The sequence below is a fragment of the Brassica rapa genome, chromosome A03 (assembly GCF_000309985.2).
Source record: "Brassica rapa cultivar Chiifu-401-42 chromosome A03, CAAS_Brap_v3.01, whole genome shotgun sequence".
NCBI classification, from domain to species: Eukaryota; Viridiplantae; Streptophyta; class Magnoliopsida; order Brassicales; family Brassicaceae; genus Brassica; species Brassica rapa.
Genome location: NC_024797.2, coordinates 11024048 through 11047758, shown reverse-complemented (window position 1 = coordinate 11047758; position 23711 = coordinate 11024048). Strand labels below are relative to the sequence as shown.

General features: G+C 36.9%; 6 protein-coding genes across 12 annotated transcripts; 2 read left to right on the top strand and 4 right to left on the bottom strand.

The window, feature by feature from the left end:
* Window positions 1-265: 265 nt before the first annotated feature.
* Window positions 266-3972, bottom strand: LOC103858090 (L-type lectin-domain containing receptor kinase V.4). The gene has a single exon (XM_009135381.2). It carries the CDS (start codon window positions 3919-3921, stop codon window positions 1819-1821), a length of 2103 nt encoding a protein of 700 aa, XP_009133629.2. The 5' UTR covers window positions 3922-3972; the 3' UTR covers window positions 266-1818.
* Window positions 3973-4641: 669 nt separating this feature from the next.
* On the bottom strand, window positions 4642-6850 carry LOC103858088 (L-type lectin-domain containing receptor kinase V.4). Its single transcript, XM_033286322.1, has one exon. The coding sequence runs from the start codon at window positions 6652-6654 to the stop codon at window positions 4687-4689; it is 1968 nt and encodes a 655-aa protein (XP_033142213.1). The 5' UTR covers window positions 6655-6850; the 3' UTR covers window positions 4642-4686.
* Window positions 6851-7089: 239 nt separating this feature from the next.
* On the bottom strand, window positions 7090-10320 carry LOC103858085 (protein IQ-DOMAIN 14). Of its 7 annotated transcripts, none has more exons than XM_033286323.1 (5): window positions 9976-10320; window positions 9217-9386; window positions 8419-9135; window positions 7986-8315; window positions 7090-7911 (listed from the first exon to the last, which is right to left on the bottom strand). In XM_033286323.1, the coding sequence occupies exons 2-5, from the start codon at window positions 9289-9291 to the stop codon at window positions 7243-7245; spliced, it is 1791 nt and encodes a 596-aa protein (XP_033142214.1). In that variant the 5' UTR covers window positions 9292-9386; window positions 9976-10320; the 3' UTR covers window positions 7090-7242. The 7 variants fall into 7 exon arrangements, with proteins under 7 accessions (XP_033142214.1, XP_033142216.1, XP_009133625.1 ...); XM_033286325.1 differs by having other exon boundaries at window positions 8419-9132; XM_009135377.3 differs by having other exon boundaries at window positions 9217-9315.
* A 246-nt stretch (window positions 10321-10566) lies between these two features.
* On the bottom strand, window positions 10567-14404 carry LOC103858087 (something about silencing protein 10). The gene is made up of 16 exons (XM_009135379.3): window positions 14152-14404; window positions 13920-14014; window positions 13775-13850; window positions 13534-13685; window positions 13272-13427; window positions 13067-13191; window positions 12879-12966; window positions 12569-12748; window positions 12324-12458; window positions 12165-12227; window positions 11898-12037; window positions 11692-11797; window positions 11317-11597; window positions 11156-11219; window positions 10991-11059; window positions 10567-10892 (listed from the first exon to the last, which is right to left on the bottom strand). Exons 1-16 carry the CDS (start codon window positions 14246-14248, stop codon window positions 10761-10763), a joined length of 1959 nt encoding a protein of 652 aa, XP_009133627.1. The 5' UTR covers window positions 14249-14404; the 3' UTR covers window positions 10567-10760.
* A 39-nt stretch (window positions 14405-14443) lies between these two features.
* On the top strand, window positions 14444-15684 carry LOC103858084 (signal recognition particle 14 kDa protein). Its single transcript, XM_009135375.3, has 4 exons — window positions 14444-14585; window positions 14864-14957; window positions 15035-15144; window positions 15406-15684. Exons 1-4 carry the CDS (start codon window positions 14583-14585, stop codon window positions 15571-15573), a joined length of 375 nt encoding a protein of 124 aa, XP_009133623.1. The 5' UTR covers window positions 14444-14582; the 3' UTR covers window positions 15574-15684.
* A 554-nt stretch (window positions 15685-16238) lies between these two features.
* Window positions 16239-17941, top strand: LOC103858083 (endochitinase At2g43620). The gene is made up of 2 exons (XM_009135374.3): window positions 16239-16731; window positions 17353-17941. Exons 1-2 carry the CDS (start codon window positions 16290-16292, stop codon window positions 17745-17747), a joined length of 837 nt encoding a protein of 278 aa, XP_009133622.1. The 5' UTR covers window positions 16239-16289; the 3' UTR covers window positions 17748-17941.
* The last annotated feature ends 5770 nt before the right edge of the window (window positions 17942-23711 follow it).

Sequence of the window (23711 nt, the reverse complement as noted above, 5' to 3'; positions counted from 1 at the left end):
AGTATTCGATCCGTTACCACTCTTAACAGTTTGTATAGTTATCAATGTCGACAAAATTATTTTGTATAGTCAAAAAGAAACAATGGTTACATAACTTCATTAGAGCAGTTGGAATTTTTTTAATTTAATATTGTCATATGTTAGTAAATTTTCTAGTATTTTTTATAAAATAAATGACAATTAACACTAATATTTGAAACGAAGATTCTATCATTTACTCTATATAATTTATAATTGTATATACTAAATAGTATTTATTCATGTGATCATATAGCTAATTAATTGAATTTTATGATAAACATTTTCGAATTGGAAAATGTAGTTAGTTTTACTTTCTTATTTGTGCGATCTAAAGAATATGTTATATGCTTCCAACTTGATGGTTATTTCTTGGCTTAATATATAGTACATGATTAGATGTGACTTATGAGCTCCTTAGGTAAGATATAAGATTATTAGATGGCTTTATTTCATTTCTTAAACATGTCTTTGTGCAATTGTAGTTGTGAATTAGATCTAACAGGGGTAAAAGGTCAATAAAATACAAATGTCAATTTTTAAAATTTAATTTCGCAATATTCAATGTATATAGGGCGTGAGAATCCACGAGAAAATGAGGGGACAAATGGCGTTGCTTCTCCACGTGGATGTCCCACTTGGCAAATGAAAGTAATATTGACCGTACTTTGGTCTTTGGTTCTGCATTTCTCTGCATCATTGAATGTCTTTATTATATGCTCTCCCAGTTTCAGCACAACGTTTTACATAGAGAGCACAACGATTTGACATTGAAACCGCGACGAAAGATTATAATACTACTAATTTGGTTTAAGGTTTTAATAATTTTTTGGGAGTATGTGTTAGTAATTATTCTGATTGGTGCTTTCCAGTTTTACGATACCAATAATCTATTAAAATGAGTATATACATTGATTAGCAAAACTAAATCCATTGGTCAGCTGAAAATACACAAAATTTATCCAATTACTAGTTTGCAAGCAAGAAAACACAACAAGTACTACAACATAAATGTAAACACACAATGACACAAACACGTACTTCTCAGGTCACATGTGTAATAAACACACCGCCGGTTTAAAGTAAGAACAGTAATAAATACAACGATACATTCATTACAATCAACAACTTGAAAAATATTTGAAAAGGTAACACCATCACATGTTAAAAATCTTACGTCAGCTACAATCACATTTACCGTACGACAGAAGTCATTGTTCCGTGACTGTCAAGTTACATGCAGACTCCATCGTCATTTCCATATCAAGCACACTCCATACTTCTCCTACCATTTCCCCAACTTTTCAGTTCTAACAATATCGAGCAAGTTATCATGAAGCTGAGAAACTCCGTCCATGATCTTAACCACCGTAGGCATATCCGGTCTAAACCTCTTCAGCTTTATGCGCACTTAAACACTCCTAGCTTCAAAACAAGCTAGAGCTGTCATAAACCTAGCAACCTTGCACCATGCTTAATTGTTTACGCAGGTTCTTGTTGCAGCAGCGCACGTTAAAGCATCTCCCATTTTTGTTTGGTGCTATGGTGAGCCGAACCAACATGAAAATTATGTGTATATACAAATAAAGAGTTCGCAATGAACCAGATAACGATAAATTTAGTACAATGAACAACATAAAATATTTATAAAGCAAAGATACATTCAATACAATACAGTATATACAAATAAATATTTATAAAGCAACACTTCATATGTTTTCATGTTAAAAACACACACACACGAAAAGAAAAAAAAACACACGTTATATATCATTTCACGACTGACCTGGACATCACGTCTCAGCGTCCATGAGAGGTAAAAGGTTCCGTAAGCGTCAAGGTACCGATGGACATTTGTGTATTCAAGACACCAAGTGCTCTCTCAGATGTCTCAGACCACACTCTGATCTTCTCAGCTTTGACAATATCTAGTAGATTATCTGGAAGCTGCACATCACAGTTCAAGATCTTGATCACCTTAGACATGTCCGGCCTAATTGTTGCAGCCTGGTGTGAACATAACACTCCTAGTTTCAAAACAAGCTCCACCTGTTCTCTATCTTGTTCTCCACGAAGTCTTTCACTAGCTGCCTCGAGAATATCTCCACTTTCCCAACATTCTAGTGTCCATTCAGCAAGGACGGCCTCATTGGAGGGTGCTCGTGGCTCTATTAACCTTCTACCGCAAGAAACTTCCAGCATAAACAACCCAAAGGCATATACATCTGTCCCTGTGGTTGCTCTTCCGCTTCTTATGAGCTCAGGTGCTATATACCCAATAGTTCCAATTACTCTAGATGTATGTGGAACAAAACCCTGATCGTACAACTTAGCCAAACCGAAATCCCCAAGCCTTGCATCCATATGATGGTCAATCAGGACATTAGCCGGCTTGATGTCTCTATGAATCACAACTTGTCCCCACTCATGATGAAGATAGCAGAGTGCATAGGCAACATCTTTGATGATCTTGAAACGTTGGTTCCAAGTGAGTGGCTCTTGATTCCCTCTGCGGTAGAGGTACTTGTCTAGACTTCCATTGGGCATAAAGTCATAAACCAAGTAGAGCTGCTCCTTGTACCTACAATAGCCCTGAAGCCTGACTAGGTTCTGATGTCTAAGCCGACCAATAGTCGATATCTCTGCCAAGAACTCCTGCATTCCTTGTCTTGAATCATGAGAGATTCGTTTAACAGCAATCTCTGTGTCAGAACCTGGAAGTGTGCCCTTGAAGACCTGACCAAACCCTCCTTTACCTAGGAGTTGTTTGTCACTGAAACCCTTGGTGGCTTTAAAGAGTTCCTTGTAAGAAAACCTATGGGGACCACACTGAATCTCCCATTCTTCTAGAACCTCCTTCACCATTTTGTGTCTCTTATAGAAGAAGATACTTAAAGCTGAGGCAACAAGTGCAATAAAGAGAAGAATTGTCGAGAAGGTCACCATAGTAGTCCGCTTCACCTGAGACTTTGGATTTGGGTATGGAGGAAACGTCGGTATAGGGAAGTCCAGTTCATGAACACTAAGACCGTAAGTGAAAAACCAACTCCACATGTAATGCATTGCTCCAACCAACCCCGTTGAGGCTGAGAAGCCAACGTACATATTCTCCAAAACATAGGGTGACAGATCTTGGTTCAGTGAAAGAAGCGGCCTGTCGGGGTGATAAGCCTCTTCCGGTGATGATAAGGTGACATTAAGCTGCTTCTTTTCTTGGCTATACAGAATCGTGACTCTGAGTAGCTTTCCACTGATCAAAGAAAGGTTTCTGAACTGACCATCTTGATCATAATAACCAGCAGGATGCGAGTCAATAGATTCCATTCCATTTATGTTGATACCAACGTGGTTATCATCAACGTCACCAAACTCTTCATCTTTATGTATATCAAGCTCCACAGCGATTATATGGTTTGAGATGTTACCGTTGTTTGACTTGTTAAAGATTCCAAGGTACTGATCAGCAGATGCACCAGGAGTTCCTCTCGTGGGAGAAATCACAAAGGCCATACCATGAGAGCCTTTGTGCTTATGCTCAGGGACAATAGCAAAAAAGAAGCTGACAGAGAAAGAAGGAACTGTACCATTTGTGAAGTTATTCTTGAAAGTAAGTATCTCGTCGTCGAAGGCTTGACCATAGGCGTGCTTCTTGGTGTTTGTCAACGACGTGAAACCATTGAGTAACCCAAAGCCCTCCCACACCAGCTTGCAATGGGAGTTCTTGGTATTAGTCAGAGCAATGATCAGCATAACCATCCACCAATCGAGTTTACGGGACATGATTACTGGTAAACTGAGAGGGTTGCAAGGGAATAAGATTATATATTCTATAGTCTCTATTGTTGTATATATTGATAAGTAGTGAATAAAGTCAACTAATGACTTCAGATACACGGAACACATGAACTTAGTCAAAAGATCTGCAATAAATTAAACCAGAGAGATACAGATTTGCAGACTTGAAGAGTTTAAAATCAATTGATTAACATGGTGTCTAAATCATTCATAGGTTAGGTCACTGTAATAATCAAAGAGCTGGTCAGAGAAAGACATTTTCTTAAAATCTGAGTTGTGACAAGAAGATAACATTAAAGATCAAAATTTAACATCTAAAAGTCAACTAATGACTTCAGACAAAGAACATGAACTAGACAAGACCTGCAGATACCTAAGGACAGAAAGCTACAGGTTGCAGAGTCAATGGTGTCCAAAACATTCATGATTCATAGGACAAACAAAGAGCTAGTCAAATATTCTACATCAAATTTTTAAATGTCGACTCTGCGCATACAGATGGTGACATCTGTTTAGTACAAAATACAAAAAGCATTGTTATAAAAAGATAAATTAATTAATCAAACCTTAGATATACTTATAAATATTATGTCACAAACATGACAATCTCGCAATATGTTTATTTGTGTTTCCAGGCTTTTGATGATAGCACCACTGCCACACGTTTAGCAGTTCTCAGTTCTGTTTATCAAATTAAATCATGTTTATCAACAAATATATAGAAATTCACAATGTTACAGCCGAGTTAAGTAGAATATAAACAACACGGTACAATCAATATAATGAACAACATAGATTATCTATAAAACAACACAGATTATCTATAGAGCAACACATCTAATATTATTTCACAACGGGCCTTGACGTAACCTTTCAGCGTCCAGTGAAAGGTTCTGTAAACGCCAAGGTACCGACAGAACACTGTGATGTCAGAACATCAACTACTCTCTCAGAAGTCTCGGACCACATTCTGACCTTCTCAGCTTTGACAATATCAAGTAGATTATCTGGAAGCTGCAAATTACCATTCAAGATCTGCACCACTTGCAACATGTCCGGTCTAACTCCTGGGACCTGGTGAGAACATAGCACTCCCAGTATCAGAACAAGCTCAAGCTGTTCTCTGTTGTGTTCTTGGCGGAGTGTTTCATTCACTGCCTCAAGAATATCTCCATTTTTCCAGCATTCTAGTGTCCATTCCACGAGTACGACCTTGTTGGTGTCTACTCGTGGCTCTATCAGCCTCCTACCGCAGGAGACTTCCAGCATGAACAACCCAAAAGCATAGACTTCTGTGCATGTGGTTGCTCTTCCGCTTATTATGATCTCTGGTGCCATGTACCCTAAAGTTCCAGCTACTCTAGATGTCTGTGGATCAAAACCCTGATCGTACAACTTAGCCAACCCAAAATCCCCAAGCCTTGCATTCATCTGATGGTCAATAAGAACATTAGCCGGCTTGATGTCTCTATGAATTACAACTTGTCCCCACTCATGATGAAGATAGCAGAGTGCAGAGGCAACATCTTTAATGATCTTGAAACGTTGGTCCCAAGTAAGTTGCTCTTGATAGAGGAACTTATCAAGACTTCCATTGGGAAGAAAGTCATAAACCAAGTATAGCTGCTCTTTGTACCTACAATAACCTTGAAGCCTCACTAGGTTGGGATGTCTAAGCCGACCAATAGTCGATATCTCGGCCAAGAACTCCTGCATTCCTTGTCTTGAATCATGCGAGACCCGTTTAACCGCAACCTCTGCGTCAGAACCTGGAAGTGTACCCTTAAAGACCTGACCAAACCCTCCTCTACCTAGGAGTTGTCTGTCATGGAAACCCTTTGTGGCTTTAAAGAGTTCCTTGTAAGAAAACCTATGAGGCCCACACTGAATCTCCCATTCTTCTAAAACCTCCTTCACCATTTTGTGTCTCTTGTAGAAGAAGATACTGAAAGCTGAGGCGACAAGCGCAACAAAGAGAGCAAACGTCAAGAAGGTCACCAAAACAGTCCTCTTAACCTGAGAATCTGGCTGAGGATATGGAGGAAACTTTGGTATGTCATAGTCCAGATCTGGAACTATAAGGAAGGAATACGCATGTATGGACCAAACATAATGTAACGCTCCTATCGACCCTGTGGAGGCTGTGCAGCCGACATACATATTCTCCAAAACATAGGGTGAAAGATCTTGGTTCAGTGAAAGAAGCGGCTTCTTGGGGTAATAAGCCTCTTCTGGTGATGATAAGGTGACATTAAGCTGTTTATCTTCTTGGCTATACAACACCGTGACTTGTAGTAGATTTCCACTGATTAGAGAAAGGTTTCTAAACTGACCATTTTGATCATAAAAGCCAGCAGGAGCAGACATGGTAGATCTCATACCGTTAATGTTGATACCAACGTGGTTATCATCAATATCACCAAACTCATCATCTTTGTGAATATCAAGTTCCACAGCGATGACATGGTTAGAGCTTTTTCCATTGTTTGTATCGTTGAACATTCCAAGGTACTGATCAGCAGAAGCACCAGAGATACCTCTTGTGGGTGAGATGACAAACGCCATACCGTGAGAGCCTCTGTGTCTATTCTCAGGAGCGATAGCAAATAAGAGGGTCAAAGAGAAAGAAGTCAAGTTACCGTTGGTGGAATTCTTGAAAGGGAGTGGCTCTTCGCTGAAGGTTTGACCATAGACGTGCTTCTTGGTGTTTGTCAACGTCCTGAAACCATTCATAAACCCAGCAGATCCCTCCATAACCAGCCTGCCAAGTGAGGTTTCAGTATTAATCAGAGCAATAATCACTAGAACCATCAACAAGTTGATTCTACAAGACATGTTCATCAACTGATTGAGCTGTTAACTAAAGATGAAGATGATTTAATTTGTGTTTTTTTTGGTAAAAAGATTTTTTAATTTGTGTTGTTGTTTATGTACTTGATCATAGTATGAAATATATTTGTCACAAGACCTGCAAATATATAAGACAGAGAGCTACATAATTTCAGAATCCTTGTCTGAAATCAATTAATTTAAATCATTCTTAAATCATACCGTAACCAAAGATGAAACAACTGGTCAAACAAACTATTTCGTAGAGATGTAGACTACTCAGAACTCAAATGATTGACTAGCAGATAATTTTTAAGATCACTGTGAAGGCAGATACATATTAGTATGCTTATCAAGTTATAACATCTGTTCCCTACATAATCAAAGTCTTTGAATATATTTTTTTTATCACTGAGACATCGGTCTTAGTTTTACATAAATGACATCTACTTGAAACCAAATCTTATGTTATTGTTTTTTCTTTTCTTTTTGTTATGTTACATGCGCAAATTTACAATCCATATTACAACAACACTCAAAATCAACACCATTAACCAATGAAGCAAAAGTAACAATAAAAAAGGTTTTGACCAAAAGAAATCACGCATATCTGTTAAACGGTTTCCTACCAACTGTAGCTGGCATAGAGACAGTAGTATCAATACTCAAATTTCCTACCGACTTAAGTGTCTTGTGCTTCTCAAGAACCACACCTCCAGGTGAACCAGGACCTCTTTGACTGCCGTTGTTGCTCATATGCAATGACCCTTTGTTCCATCTAAACATATCGAGACCTTGTTGAGTCAGGGGATACGACATTCTTCTTGTCTCACTACTGACAGTTGGTGTACCCATCACTCTCTCCTTTGGTTTGCTGTTCGTTCTAACTTTGGCCTTAGCAGAGACCGTTGGAGCCATGTACCTCGGGTATGGAGGGCAGCTTGCGAAGCTGTCATCGTCTTTGAAAGGTGAATCTTGACCTCTTAGTCTTCCTATCGAGTATCTGGATGGAGTGAGAAATCTAGACCTTGACGATGTTGGTGTGGAAGTGTCAAAGTTGTTGTCCTGCCTGAAACGTTGTTGGTTGCTTGACTGAGAGAGAGGGCTTGGACTCAGTCTTGTTGGTGTTTGCATGTAATCTCTTAGTGTTTGGCTATGGTTTGGTACATGACTAGCAAGAGGAAGCTGCCTATCACCCCAGTTCCACCAAAGAGAGAGCCCACCTGAATGTTGAACGTCCTGAGCAGACTTTGGACTGTTCTTCCACAACTGTTCAGAAGGAGAGAGATGTTGGTGAAACCCAAAAAGGTGCATCAATGAGGAAAGATTTGAGGTGTTGTTACCTTGTGAGAATATGCATATGCCATGTACCGTTCTCTCTTGATGACTGCATCAATCTTTCTCTGAGATCTTGTATCTCTTTCTTCTTTTGTCAGCACACTGTCGTCCCAGTTTTCATTACCAGCTTTGAATGCAGCCCATTTTGCCTCATCTTTCTCAACCTGAGCTTGGTTTTCCGACGTTTTTATGCGGCGTGACTGTATCTGGGATCGAACACGGACCAGTTGCTGCATGTACTTCATTGCATTTACAGTCTGCCGCTTCACGTTGTATCCTTTCACCACCCCTTGAAGTCTGGCTAGACCTTTGAGAGCCCTGAAACTCCTCCTCGCCTGTTTCATCCAAATTAACATTTTTTTTTTTGCATTGAATATGAAGGCTAGTGTAACGGGGCAAATCTTTAAACAGAAACCAAGAATGTGAATAAATAAATACCTTGTAACCTCTGAAAGTTGCTTGAATCTTTGTTGCAGAAGCATGTTGGACCGAGAGAGCTGGCTCTGGTCTAGAAACACTCTCTTGTCGCTGCACAGCCTTAGGTGAAACCGCTTTTGGAGAAGGAGACCTAGATGTAGTGGGTCTTGGAGCATTCAATTTTGGCGGTTCTTCTCTTGGAGAAGGAGGCTTTGGAGAAGATGGTTCTGGAGTTTCCAATCTTGGAGAAGGATTTAGAGGGAGGGCTTGTGGGGAGTCACCTCTTGGTGAAGTAGGTCTTGGAGAAGGAGGCTTTATAGAAACAGCTTGTGGAGAGGCAACTCTTTGTGGAACTGGTTTTGGAGAAAGAACACTGGGAGGGGAAACTCTCTGAGAAGGAACTCGAGTAGAAGCAGGTGGTGGAGGAGCACTAGCAGAGGTTGATAATGGCTTTGATCCATCAGGGGGCTTTGGGGATATAGATCTTGGAAGGTGTGCTCTAGGAAGAGGAGGAGGGGGCTTTGGAGAAGCAGGCCTCAGAGGAGGAGAGGGTGAGGATGGATTTGATAGATCAGGAGGCCTGAAAACAAGATTGTGATCTCTCTCAGCCTCACCAAAGATCTTTTCAATACTACTAGGCTCTCTGTGGATGGGAAGAAACGAACTGGTCTCTCCACACCTTAGCTTCCCAAAACCCTTCTTCCTCTTTTCTTTTCCACTCTTTCTCTCTGCTTCCTGCTGCCAAAATTAATCTCATCAAACATTATTTCAAGCCTAGTAAAAAATCCAGTAAAAACTTGTTTGAAGTAACAAGCTTACACTGCCTAGCTTCTCTTTGGAATGTGGAGTAAAAACCCTTTTGATTTTAGAAAACCAGCTTCCTTTCTTCTCCATATCTCAGAAAATTACTTTCCTTATCTGTCACAGTAAAAAAAAATGATGGCTACAAATGAAGAACAGCTTCAACAGGCAACAGCAACAATCCTTACCTGCATGATTCAAATGAAACAGTAGTTAAGGACAGAGGAAAAGAATGCAAAGAAAATTCAAGAACTCAGATACAGAAACTGTCACTGAGAAAGATGTAGTTTTAAGTTGTTGAGCTGCCATGAAAATGAAATTTTAACTTTCTTGACAAATCTTAGCCCAACTGTATTCTTTCTCTTCTTCAAGTTAGGTGAAGTGACTAAATCATCACAAAATATTTTGCTTGTTCAATGCAAAAGAACAGAGACAGAGACATTTGCTTGCTTGCTTGTTTACAAGTGTAAAAGCTCTGAATTTAATATGCTATCAGTAAACAACAACTCACAAGTGAGTTCTTTCCCTTTCTTTTATCTCTCACTCTCTCCTCGGAATTCATGTGTTTCGCATCCCAACAAGAGAAGAGAGAGATCAAAAAGAAACAAGAGGAAGACAACAGCAGCAGAAAATGACAGATCTTTTGAAACAACCCAGAAAGCATGAAAGTGAGAATGGTTATTATATTCAGAGAGAGAGAACCAAAAAAAAAAACATTTTTATCGGTACGTATTAAATTCAGAATGGTATAATTCACAAGCAACAAGAACTGCTTACCCCGCTTCTGAAGACTTTTGGTAGCTTTCCCTTCTTCTAGATTTTCTCAAAAAGAAATTAAGAAACAGAGAGAGAGAGAGAGAGACAAAGGAAAATGAAGCAAGCCAGAGAGAGACCTGTCTGATAATTTTCCTTTTTGTATATCATTTGCTTCTTCTCAACTCTCAGATTAAAAAAAGAAGTATTTAAGAGAAGTATCAGTCCTTTTTATACTTGTGTAAAGTAAAATTGTTGAAAGTGTGCAACCTTGGGATGAAAGTTGAACCTTTTTCTTTCCTGTTTTCACTTACTACCTTTCGGTTTTTTTTTAATCAGGTCGACTATCATCATCATCCATCAAGATAGAGAGAAGGGTGGTCACTTCATCACTCAACCTTGGCCTACCTTTTCTTTTACCTCTTTGTAAAGCGAAACTGTAACCACAAACTCAAAACTCAAAGATATCAAATGGTAACATAAAATTGGTGGATTGTGTTAGACTAGTAGATAGATAGATATCCTTGAATCATTTGAGTTGTTTTATTTGTTATTATCAGCTTTTAGCAACACAAATTGTCCTCATATCTTAGAATTTTGTTAAAACATCAAAAATTGCAATAATCAGATAAAAATCAACTTTTAATAGTAGAATTTAAAGCAATACAAGTTTTCTTCCTCTTTTAAATGCAAATGTAAGATTTTAACAAAAACCATCAAAAACTACAGAGCAATGATTTGCCCAAGTGACGAAGCAGAGTGAAACGAAAAGTAGAAGATCCAATAAGGATACCACAACAAAAAGATGACTAACTCTTGATTCGGACGCTCCGGCTTATGTTGGGGTTGATACCGGAACCTTCTCCACCATATGAACCCGTAGGTTTCCTGATCTCTCTGACTTGTCCTTTACGTCTCTTAACTTTGTCCGTGTACTTGTCCTGCAAAAAAAACCAAGGTCCATAAACATCTGAGCAGGGGCAAAGAAACAAGCTAAAAAGAACAATGCAGAAACTGGCAATCCAAGAGTGTTGTTTACCCGGTAATTCTTTCTCGGGTTCTTTTTGTCCTTGTTGCGGTGTCTAGTCAATCCTCTGTTACTCAAAATCTAGGTTTTGGTGGAGACAAAAAAAAAAGCAGAAGAATTAGAGATGCTAGAAAAAACAGAAGATGCATTCATTGAGTGTTTTGGAAACATTCTAACCGTTTTTGAAACCACTCGTTTTCCATCCACGGTTTCTGGTTCAAACGAGATCGATGATGGTTCCCTGAAACAACACAAATCATGCCAATGAGATGAACACATGTTATACTATCGCATGTAACGGTTTGCAAAAGGTTGAAGTACTGTATACTAATAATAACCTTGAATAGATCTCTGCTTTGGCAGCTCGTTTAGCTTGTTTATTCTGCTTCACTTGTTTGTAAAACTCATCTTCGCCTTCTGATTCGCTGTCACTATCCACCATGTCATTATCACCATCTTCATCCTTATCATTGTCGTCATCTGATCCAAAGACCTCGCTTTCATTCTTGCCATCTTCCTCTGACTTCACACCAGCTCCAGCCAAAACTTTGAGCTCAAACTTTCTACGCCGTTCTCCAATATCATCCCTTTGCGGTAAATCATCATCTCCAGAAACAGTCTTCCAAAATCACAAGGTGAAAAAGATTTAACAAACTAATGGGCGTACAAAGTTACAAAAGCAAGTCTAAGTTTCACATGTGATATATGTTTACCTTGGGCTTCCGTTTGGTGGACACAAGCTTCGTGAGCTTATCAGCTGGTACATCACGTGTGCTATTGTCTGCGTCATCCACAAAATCATCGAATGTCTCTAGCTTCCTGGTTACATTCGGGGTTGAAAATTATTAATATCAGAACCTTCAATAAGGGAGTCATAAAGTAAAGGATTAAGGGAAAAAAAAGCACATGATATTATTACCTATTAGCTAACTTCTGACGTTTTTGAGATTTATCAGGCTTCGAAACAGTAGAGCCAAAAACTCCATTGCTTCTTAACTTTCCCTCTAGAGCAGCTCGGAGTTTCAACATTTCCTCACTCTGAATATCAACTTGATCATTCTGATACAAAGAAGGAAGAATTAACAAAACAGCAACGGTGATAACAAAATAAAGGAAATATTTCAGTGAGCAAGAGATTGGATGAGTTCAATAGAAAAGTTAGCATAATGCTTATATCTTTTTTCACCTTGTGCTTGCGTTTCTCTCCTTTTTTCTTCGTGTCGGCCTTTGATGTATTAATTTTCACCGGCTGTGTAAACAAAGATCAACACGTGGATACAGAAGAAGTGTCAAACAACTCCCAAGAGAATAATTCATATGACAGCGAGTAAGATCCAATTCCTACCTCGACTGTATCTTGTGTGATTTTAACTTCTGAAGCAGAAACCGGTGAAGAGGTCGCATCTTCTTTGACGACCTTTTGCATTCTCGCTAGAGACTCCTCGAATCCAGGGGGAAGCTCTCCATCAAGTTCTTTGATCTAATTATACAGAGAGGAAGACGTTAATTAAGCTGCTATGATAAATTATCAAACATCAATTGTATAGTCATACAACATGTAAATAGCATCGTCGGAGGGTACCACAGAACCTTATCTAATAAAGCTTTGATGTCTACAAGACGCGCAAGGACCGGGTGATCACGGATGGGCTGCCCTTCAGACTTGAGTAGAAAATAGAATGTTATGGATTGGCAATATGCCAGTAGCAGAATCTGCTTAACCTCCAAGTACCTTGCTCCACCAGTCAACGAAACCCCTTCTTCCTTTAACTGCGAGGAAACAGAACAGCATTAAGTTTTTAGAGGAGAAACAGTTGACCTCTTACAGAGTGCAGTTGTAACATAAAGTGGCAATAAAAGAAAATTAAACAAAAATCATGGAACAGTTAGGAGGCTTTACCTTGCTCATAACAGGATTTATCTTATTCTCAAGCTCTTCAACTGCATCGTTCAACTCAGATAAAAGACCAACTATTTCCGGAGCAGAACTACACGAAGGACAAAATCAAATGAGTATTATTGAACATGATATGTAACACAAATATATCAAGCTAATTAAAATGTTAGAATAGAGGACATGAGCTTTACCTATATACTACATCCATTTGCTCTTCTTTGGACAAAGAGTTTATGTCTTTCTTGATCACTTCCACATCCTTCTCTTTCTTATCTGTGATGGATTTTGCACCCTTTTTGCCTTTCACAGCAATTTCCTGTCAAAATAAAGAAGCGTGTCAATTATCTAAAGCATCATGATTGAGTAAAGAGACAAGATGGGTTCTTGGTAACACACCTCCATGGTTAATTCTCTGTCGCTCTCTTCTTCTTCTTCTTCACTATCATCTTCCAACCCAGCATCAGCTGCTGTAATGGAACCTGTTTGTTCTGCCCGCATTCTCAGCACCTCATCTTCTTCCAACTTAAGGTCTTCATCATCACTTGATAGGTTCTTCAAAATCAGATTGAACCAAATTAAACAAAGTATGTGAAGTTGTTTCATAGAGAACATGACTTTTAGAAGAACCGGAACAGAGGCAGATGACAACACTCCTTACCTCAAAATCTACATTATCAGCATTCATATATGCGTTCTTTCGGGATCCCCAAGTGACCCTTTTGTTTTCCTCATCCTCATCCTTATCATCATCAGCCATTTCATCATCAACAGCACCAAACTTGGCCTTCAGATATTTGTTTTGCCCTACCACTGCACAAAGGAAACAAGTATATTTAGACATTCTGTTTTGACAACTACAGATAACAACAGTAACGCAAAAAGGCATCTTAGTTCCTTACTCTTAGCAATCAGTCCTTTATCTTCTTCTTCTTCCTCTTCGGTGTCTTCATCCTCATCTTCATCATTATCCACACCCTAATAAGCCAAAGCAGGTAAGCATTGAAAATAATCAGAGAGAAGAGTTAATAAAGGGAAAGTACGAACCTTTAAATCAAAAACAGGTTGCACATCATCCTCATCGGATGAATCATCAGTATCATCGTTAACGTCCAAGGGAACAATATCCCTCTGTTTATGAACTGCACACACAAACCAAGCCAAACCAAACCAAATCAATTTAATCTCACGTAACGAGCAACAAAGAAACAGAGACTTAGTCATTCAAATAATCGAACTAAAGAAAGGAGAAAACTTTTTGACGTGGGAAGAAAATTACAGGCGTCAATCTCGTCATCGTATTCGCCGTCGACGAAATCGTCGCGGGGCTTGGCGCTTTTGCTAACTCTCTTCTTAAACCCTCCTTTCTTCCCCATCGTTGTGCTGATTCTCAGGACGTAGAAACTAGGGTTTACGTCGCAAAGATGAAATCTACGCAGCTGATTAGCGCTCGAGCACAACCGTTATCAATCGTCTCTACGAAGCGGAGTCAGAAGAGAGAGAGAGACGGAGAAAGCAACGATTAAAACCTTGCTAGGGTTTTAGGATTTATTGGGCTTAGTAAGGCCCATTAGCTTTTAAATAAAGCCCATATTAAATAAGTCCTTTTAATAATACCCAAGGGCATATATTATCCTTGTCTTTTATTTTCAGCGACGGAATAAAACTTCCTCCGGCCGGTGGGTTACGAGAGCAGATCACACCATAACGATGGTAATCTAGATCCTTCCCTAGAGTTATCGTAGCTCAAGAGATTGTAAACAGTGTGTGTGTGTGTATTGCGGCTTTAGCTAATGGTGGTTAAAACTATTGTGAGATTAGTTATGGTGTTTGCTGTGATTTGATTCAGCATTGACACTAGACTATAGTATTCAATGATTGATTCAGGAAAAAAAAACTTATCTTTTTATAGATTCAATGATAAAAACCGAACCTTTCTCGCTTGCATATGCTTTGGTTTTGTCTGAATCATAACTCTCTTTTTGTTTCAGGTTTTATTACAGTTGGACCCGTTCCTCAATGAACTCACGAGCATGTTTGAGAAAAGTAAAGACAAGGGTTCTGTCTGGGTTACTTTGAAAAGATGTAAGTTTGGTTCTTTAGTCCACTTTCGTTATTGTTGGGAGGTATCTTTATGTGATTTGTGTCGATTGTTGTGTCAGCGTCGTTGAAGTCTAAGCTGCAGAAGAGGAAGCTGAGCTCAGCTGGAGAATCTATAGAGTACAGATGCCTTATTCGAGCAACTGATGCTAAGAAAACGATCTCTACTTCGGTATGTGTTCTGTTCTACTCATTGATCTCAAGATTACACCTTTAACTATGCCATGACTACTGAGTAGACCATCATATCCATTAGTCAGAAGATTATTTTAGTCTCTCTCTCTCTCTCGCCAAGAACGGTTGATGATAACAGATGACATTCTTTCTTAGCTCTTTATTCATACTTGCTAAGTTGTTATAAATTGATAGTGGCTATTAGGAATGTCTTTGATCTTCTAAGTTTACACTTGTTGCAATGGTTTCTTGTTTTAAGGTTGGGGCTAAGGATCACCTGAGATTTCAAGCATCATATGCTACTATTCTTAAGGCTCACATGACTGCTTTGAAGAAGAGGGAGAGGAAAGACCGGAAGAAATCCACAGAGGCTGAGAAGAAAGAAAGCACTTCCACCACTACTAGTAAACCCACCAAGAAACTTTGATTTCTCCTTTTGTTGTTCTCACATTGACTTGTTGCTTAGAAATTGAATTTTGAAATGGATTCCAAAGAATTTGATCTATGTCATTATATAGATTTTGGCTTTGCATTTTGATTTCAAACCCTGATGCTGAACCTAAGAAAAACCTCCATGTGATTATGAATCTCTTACAAGTTCTTAACTCTGGTAAGAATGAGATAGCTCACAATACTGAATCTCTTACGAGTTCTAATCGAACTGCTCATCAGAATTTGAGTCTAATTATACATTCAGGACTTGGTTCGATTTGAATAAGTTAAGACCTTAGAACATTCTTAATGCAGACCTGCTTAATATCGTTTACATTCATAATCAGCACAAACCTTTCTTTTTGGTAATTAATCAGCAATAACTTGAATTATTCAGTTAAAACCTTAAGACTTTAATCAGCTTCAAAATTGTTTGTATATTTATATATAAAGTAACTGGAAAAGATTTAAATCTAACTCATCACCGACATGCAATATCACAGTTCACGGAACGACAAGAGTCATTGACTTGCTTTTTTGTGGTTCAGAGTCATTGACTTAGACTAACAAAAGGCCAATCAATAATCGAAACATACCTAAACCTTTAACAAACGATATCATTTAAAATATACGAATTTTACACTATAAATACATCCACACACCATCTTCATTTCTCCACACAACTATCTCTTCAATCCTCAAAAAAAAAAAATGGCTACTCATCAAAGAGTAATCCTCTTTCTTTTCACCTTAACCATCATAACCAAAACCGTGTTTTCACAACACTGCAGTACAACCGGTTGTGCGGGCAACCTATGCTGCAGTAGATATGGATATTGTGGCACCACATCTGCCTACTGCGGTACCGGGTGCAGAAGTGGACCTTGCAGCTCAGGACCCACACCTGTCTCACCAACTCCTACCGGCGGCACAGGCGGTCTAAACGATGAGCCTCGTGATACCATTGCAAACGTTGTCACACAATCGTTTTTCGATGGTATCATGAGCAAAGTAGGAAACGGCTGTCCAGCAAAAGGGTTCTACACTCGTCAGGCTTTCATTGATGCAGCTCAATCTTTCCCAGCCTATCAGGGAGCCGTCTCTAAGCGTGAGATTGCGGCCATGTTGGCTCAGTTCTCACACGAATCTGGAAGTAAGTGTTCACTATAAAACCTTCTAGTCTCACTACATAGAACGCACTATTTGGTTTACTAAATTAGTACTATTTCAAAACAATTATTGCAATTATATATTACCATGATTTAGCCATTTATATATATATATATATATATGTTTATCATCATCAAATACTTATTTCTATTAAAATTTGAAACCCTACTACACATGCACAAAATCAAAATTTTATTTCATAGGTGAACAAATGATAAATATTTATGTAAAGATTGTTAATTTTCCATTTTTTAGAGTAGAACTTAATTTAACTGATTATTTGGGACATCTAATTCATTTAGAAAAAGGATCTTATGTAATTTAGTAAATACTAAATACAAACAATGATTGAAATTATTACCTAACTAATTTAGCAAAATTTAATACGTTTATCATTATCAAAATACTTATTTTAGTAAAATTAATTACAAACCCTAACACACAAGCATAAACTCTATTTATGAATTTTCATGGGTGGACAAATGATATTTTTTTTTGTAAAGATTGTTTTCTTAGTTTGTCTTTTGAAATATTCTGTATTTAACTGATTATTTGGGACATCTGATTCATTTTTAATAAAAATAAAACCGGATATTCTGTAAAGGTTTTTGTTACAAAGAAGAAATAGCGAGAGGAAGGTACTGCCAAGCTAGCACAGTATACCCTTGTCAACCGGGGAAGGACTACTACGGTCGCGGTCCGATCCAAATCACATGGAACTACAACTACGGCGCAGCAGGAAAGTTCCTTGGACTCCCTCTCTTGACTGATCCAGATATGGTGGCTCGTAGCCCTGAAGTTGCCTTTAAGTGTGCCATGTGGTTCTGGAACCAAAATGTTCGTCCGGTCCTGGACCAAGGCTTTGGAGCTACCACAAGGAAGATCAACGGTGGGGAATGCAACGGTCGGCGTCCTGCAGCGGTGCAAAGCAGAGTTGATCGCTACTTGGAGTTCTGTAGGACGTTTGGGATCACTCCTGGAACTAGTCTTAGTTGCTAAAGATGTTAAATGTGGTTTAAAGGCCCGTTTCATGGTATGTGTTTGTCTTAATTACCCTTGTGAGCTAATAAGAAGGTGTTGAATAATTGATCATGAGTTGTATCCTAGTTAACGTATCCATGTGTTGTTTGTATTAGTTATCATAATAAGATGAAGTATATCAGCCAATCCAAGATAAACACATTATTACATTATCAGATTCTTAAAATTATTGCATAAACTTGAATTTTACATATATAGGATTGTTTGGTTTTTAGTCTGAGAACATAAATAAGCTGAAACTTGAGAAACTTATAGATTTTTATTATTGGTCTGGTAATAGAATAAGGTGCAACTTGAATAAAAAGTGTGAACACAAATGGTGAACAATGCTTTAGATCTGTAGAAAGAATCATTGCGACGACGTGTTATATATACATATATGGTGAGAAAAGTTCCACAGATTTTCAACTCCAAATCATTCGATACGTAGTGGATTGGATGATGAGAAACATTTCATAGATTTTCAACTCAAAATCATTTGATACTTAGTGGATTGGACAATTTCACTTATATATTACTTTAAATTAGAGCATTAATTACTACTGATAAAAAAATTGGTGAGTTTCTCTAAAATAGTTTAAAAAAAAATTTAAGAGTTTTTAAAGTTATTGGAATTGAATATTAGTAGAGTAACAAATGTATTTATTTTTACTAGAGACTGTCTCAGACTACGCCCGGACTTTTTACCAAAAAATGTAACTTAATTTAAACTATTATGTCTGTGTATAGTGTTTATATAAATAGCCGCAAAACTTTATAAATAGAATTCATTTTTGATATTAAAAGTACATTAACCAAAAAGATAAGGTGTTAACTAAACTTATAAAAATTAAAAAAAAAAATTAATTTATTTCTATTTTCCTTTTTTGTATCTTTTAATTGTTACACTACAGATCTTTATTTGACAATATACAAAAGAAAAATTCTTTTTTGAATGATTGTTTGAAGTTAAATAGACTCGGTCTCTTTCGCCTTCGGCCTTCCTTGAACTCTCTCTCTTTACTACATGTTCTTCCTCCATTTTCTATGCTATTGTTCTACAGCTAACTTCTCGCTTACACCTTCTCAGTTGCTTCTGCGGGTGTTTTCATTATTGCAAGTCACAACCATCTCTTTGTTTTCTTCTTCCGACCTCTCTTAGCTTCTCTTTTCTGTTTCTTTGGCTTCTCTCAGAATCTCAGAATTCCAAGCCACCGAACCTTCCAATCCAAAAAGTTTCTCCCAGCGTCAGCAATTTGTAACCAGATTACTGAAGAACAAAGCATTACTTTCTTAATAATTCAATAAGTTACTGTCACATCTGGTCGCTACGTCTCCGTCTCCGTCTCAGTAATCAGCCTGGAGCCTCAGACTTCTTCTCTGATGACTACATCACTTTCTCGTACGTATAAGAAGGACGAACTCTCTGTTCAGATATTGAACTCATGAAGGATTCCCCCAAGTTGAATGATGATATCAGAAGATCTGGAATTGATCGTCCTGAGTTGAGTAAAAGTGTAAAACTAATCAAAAACTTTGTGAAACAGTAAGTAAGAGAGGGAAAAAAGGAAGTGGTGGACACACATCAGCCTTACTACCGATCGTGCATGATTTAAAGCATCTCAACCCGATTGGTGTTTGAGTTAAATATAGGGCTTCCATGGAAGTGTTGAGCTACCTTTATATAGAAATGCAGAAGAAGCTGAAAGGGTCGACGTCTAGTTATTGTTGAGTTAAATGAGGCCAGTTATGGAATTGAATGAATGAGAATGGGTCCACATAAACGGTGTTTTGCAGAAATCAATATCTACAGTCATTGGGTTACAAAAGAGGGTTAGGATGACTTAACTTGGGCTATGAGAGAATATTGACAAACCAATATGAGTAGGCCCCTGTGAATTTTGTTTCAGACCAATAACAGGTCTGACTGGCATAATGATGATTCTGGGTGATTTTCCAAGCTGAAGTGGATAGACTAAAAACACTCCCTCAATCCCTTTTATATATTGGGATTTTTTCATCAAATGTATTTAGGTTTTTCAGTTTTTTTTACAACCTCTCTATCATCTCTATTTTTTGAACAAATCATCTCTTTTACATTTGCTTATTTGTTCTTTATTTTAATGTTTAGATGTTCATTTAGAAACTGCGATGAATAGTTGAAATCTTCGTTTTGTATATAAATAAATGTATATGTCCCATCTCACTTTAGATGTCAGATTTCAAACAAAAAGTCTTTTACATAGTATGCATGTAAATTTCACTCTTTGCGCACAATTGCACAAATAATGATTAATAGGGACCGATCTATATGTAGGCCTCAAGAAATAGATGCATTTACGAATCAAAGAACAAACTAAAATTATTTGTTTTTCCACTTGTTTTTCATCGCTATCCTGATTATCAAGTAGACGATATACACAAGCAGTAATTTGAACTAGAGGGAAAATATTTTTATTAATATAACTAAATCATGGTCTAATGGTAAGGACGGGCTCCTTCCTGCACCTAGGTTACGAGTTCGAACTCTGCCGGAGGAAACTATCTCATGATGTCTCTGGACACCCCACACGGATATGGACCCATGCATTAGGGCCCATTTGCATATCCGAAAAACGGGTCTATCTGTGGGCTGCACCTTCCTTTGAGGATTAGTCTGGGCCCTTCCATAGGCCCAGGATACTCCCAGGTTAAATAAAAAAAAATAATAATATAACTAAATCGTTACAGATAAGATGGTCCACATGCAAACACGTAAAATAAGCGTGAACGTACACATGATAGGGTTCATAAATCATAACCGACATCAAAAGGGCCTTTTTCGATGGCTTCTTGTTCGTCCTCTTCGTAGAAGGACCCTTTTAGGAGTCAGACTCTCACTCTCTTATATCATTGAGGATTTCAAATCTGTGAATTTTATTTTATTGTGTTGCTTATAGCTTTTCTTTTACCTTTTGTGTTGATTTCTTAGCGATGTTTAATTCATTTTATTTTCTTTAGTAAAAAATATACAATATTTCTACATGAACAAAATCTACACGTTTTTACAAACTGTATTATAAGTTTAAGATACAACCACAACAAATTAATGAAAAAAATAAATGGAGAGACAATGGAGACAAGCATACACCTTTACTTTATTAGAAATCACATAAATGATCTATTACAAGATTTGTTTAATCAGCTTTATACAATATCTATTAAGACCATATATAACAAATGCTACTGGAAATTTTTAATCTATCCAAATTTGTCTTTCTATCTTCATTACTTCAGCTTTTGTTTCAACACGATGTAAAAACACTTTCAAGAGATTCCCATCCTTCCTCTAAAATAATAAGAATCAATAATTACCATCGATCCATGACTGTTTAATATGATCTCCATGTTTCCAAAATCATTGTCCAAGGAAGGTATGGATATTGACAACTTACATATTAATAAGTATATTTCTTGGAATTATATTTAGAGTACCTTATATTTATTCTTTTTTTTTCAAAGAATAAAATTGCTCCCAAGTTTATCCTCTTGCTTTTTCTCCACGGTATAAACTTGCTTTTCAAATTTATTCCACGCCAAATCAATATCTTGCATCCACCTGGTCTTCACCAGAGTGGTGCACTATATGTTGTAACCTAGATCAACAACTAGTTCATCGACTACACAAAAATAAACCTAAGTTTATCTTTCTCCAGATCAAGCATTTTGCATCTACATAGTATCTACCACTCCATATACCTTATGCATTAATGACTAATGAAGTCCAGCATCAGTGAATTTGCCATCTAGTTAATCGAAAAAGACTATTGATATATACAGGGTGGATCCAGCCACTCATTTAGTATGGGGCATGCAATGTAAAAAATTCTTAGATGAAGGGTGTCTACATAAATTAGATGTCAACTATTTAAGGGAAAAAAATATTTTGTGTGGGGCACATGCCACACCCAACGCCTTCCTGCGTCCGCCCCTGGACATATACAAGATCGGCTTGCATCTTCAAGTATAAGTATATGCATGTAGTATAACGTATCTGACAAAATTTACACTGAAAAGGGGAAATTTGGCTCTATAGCCATAAAAAAAATTTAATTAAGAAAGTAACCATGACAAAAAAATCTAAAGTATATTTATACATTATTTGCCATTTTACCCCTATTTACATTTCCCTCTATTCTTTTAGTTACTTTAATATAATAATTATTATTTGAAAATTTTATTTATTTGAAAAAACAGAGATTTTTTTATTTACATAATATGTTTTGAATTTTTAAAAACAAAATATAATGAAACTTGATATATAATGTAAATGTATGAAAATATAACAAATTTATTCTATTCTAAATAAAACGTAATTAGTCTATTCTATTATCAAAAATAGAATATATGTATTTCATGGCTATATTTCTAATTTATTTCTCAATATGTGTATTTCATGATGTGCCTTTTTTTTTTACTTGGTCACGGAATACCATATCTATAATAATAAAGTTGAAAAGAAACTCTCCACAATGCGTCACATCATCCATTCATCTGTTGTACTTCCAAATATCTGGCAGCCACTACCTCAAGAAAGCATTGTGGTCATTTTTCGCAACTGGTGCAAATGTTTCAGTAAAATCTTCTCCTTCTACTTGGTGATTACCAAACTTTTTTAAAATGAAATCACTTTTTAATGTGAAACAGAAACGAGAACGAAAGCAAAATTTTATAGAAGTAAAAAGTGAAATCAATTTTGAAGAGTCAATAGTAGACAAATCGAGAGCAGAAAACCTAATCTTCTTTCGTCATTTTACAATCGATGTTGCCTATTTGGTTTTTGTGATTTATTTCAGCCGTAAAACTTAATTTTTTGTTTGTCCATTGAAGTCTTAAAATAATTAAAATGAGCTGTCGTACGTTAACTCTTCAAACATGATGATATATTTAAGAGACCAATATTTGTATTCATCATTTTACAATCGACAAAGATTGTAGTGTTGCAAAATGTTAAAATAATTTAATGAACAAACATTAGTATAAAAACATCGCCCGCGCATGCGCACGGATTATCATCTAGTATTCTCTTATATCTAAAACTCTGTTTGTGTTATAAAAATAATAATCTAAAGCTCTGTTTCGGTAATATAAACTGTAGTGTTGTTTAATAGGTGGTAGATTTGGAAGTTCTTAGACTTTACCAATAATTTAATTATGCAAATATAATATAGTTACAACAATATCATTATGTTGAACAACACTTGATTGAAAACTAACGAAAAGGACATAGTTAATTGGCAAGAGAATAATAGTTATCCATCGTTGACATAGTCATCTCCCACTAACCGTTTGATGATATAACAAGCTGCACAACCTAAGATGCTGACCCCCACAAAGACAATGACTATGATTAAGGAACCTGTATCCATTTTCCTCTTTTTATTTGTTCACCGAATTTTTCAGTCTTTGTAAGTTGTTTTCTCTTCTTCTTTTAGCCTACTAATCAATTATACATATATGTATTTATACATGTTGATACTGAATTTACAATGTGGATAAGTCATATAATTTTGAAAAGTCTAGATTTTCTTATTAAGAATCATTAATTTACTAAAACTGGAAATGTTTTGTCAAAAAAGAATATATGAAAAGTGTTTTTTTTTTATCAATTCTAAGGTCCAAGATCTTATATTTATTAAAAGGTTTCTATCCTAAAACATAGATACACAAAAGATACAATCCTATCCGATCATAACTATTGTAGATCTGTACATATCTCAATATTCCCTCCCTCAAGTTGGAAGGTGTAAGTTTCGAACTCCAACTCGACATACAAGAAGTACTGCAAACACCTTTTTACCAAGTGACTACGTCAAAATATTAACAAGTTGCAACTTTGTTGAAACATGTTTTGTTGTAACAAAATCTCTCACGATCTTATCTCTTATAAAATGATAATTAATT

Bases quoted from the DNA above. Each gene is read 5' to 3' on its own strand.
- LOC103858090 (XM_009135381.2), bottom strand. From the start codon at position 3,921: ATGTGTTCCGTGTATCTGAAGTCATTAGTTGACTTTATTCACTACTTA.
- LOC103858088 (XM_033286322.1), bottom strand. From the start codon at position 6,654: ATGAACATGTCTTGTAGAATCAACTTGTTGATGGTTCTAGTGATTATT.
- LOC103858085 (XM_033286323.1), bottom strand. From the start codon at position 9,291: ATGGAGAAGAAAGGAAGCTGGTTTTCTAAAATCAAAAGGGTTTTTACT. The intron at 9,136-9,216 runs GTAAGCTTGTTA...TAATTTTGGCAG, and splicing joins CCAAAGAGAAGCTAGGCAGT to CAGGAAGCAGAGAGAAAGAG. The intron at 8,316-8,418 runs GTATTTATTTAT...TGGATGAAACAG, and splicing joins CAACTTTCAGAGGTTACAAG to GCGAGGAGGAGTTTCAGGGC.
- LOC103858087 (XM_009135379.3), bottom strand. From the start codon at position 14,248: ATGGGGAAGAAAGGAGGGTTTAAGAAGAGAGTTAGCAAAAGCGCCAAG. The intron at 13,686-13,774 runs GTAAGGAACTAA...TCCTTTGTGCAG, and splicing joins TAAAGGACTGATTGCTAAGA to TGGTAGGGCAAAACAAATAT. The intron at 12,038-12,164 runs GTGAAAAAAGAT...TCTTTGTATCAG, and splicing joins GAGAGAAACGCAAGCACAAG to AATGATCAAGTTGATATTCA.
- LOC103858084 (XM_009135375.3), top strand. The intron at 14,958-15,034 runs GTAAGTTTGGTT...TTGTTGTGTCAG, and splicing joins CTGGGTTACTTTGAAAAGAT to CGTCGTTGAAGTCTAAGCTG. The intron at 15,145-15,405 runs GTATGTGTTCTG...TCTTGTTTTAAG, and splicing joins AGAAAACGATCTCTACTTCG to GTTGGGGCTAAGGATCACCT.
- LOC103858083 (XM_009135374.3), top strand. From the start codon at position 16,290: ATGGCTACTCATCAAAGAGTAATCCTCTTTCTTTTCACCTTAACCATC. The intron at 16,732-17,352 runs GTAAGTGTTCAC...TATTCTGTAAAG, and splicing joins GTTCTCACACGAATCTGGAA to GTTTTTGTTACAAAGAAGAA.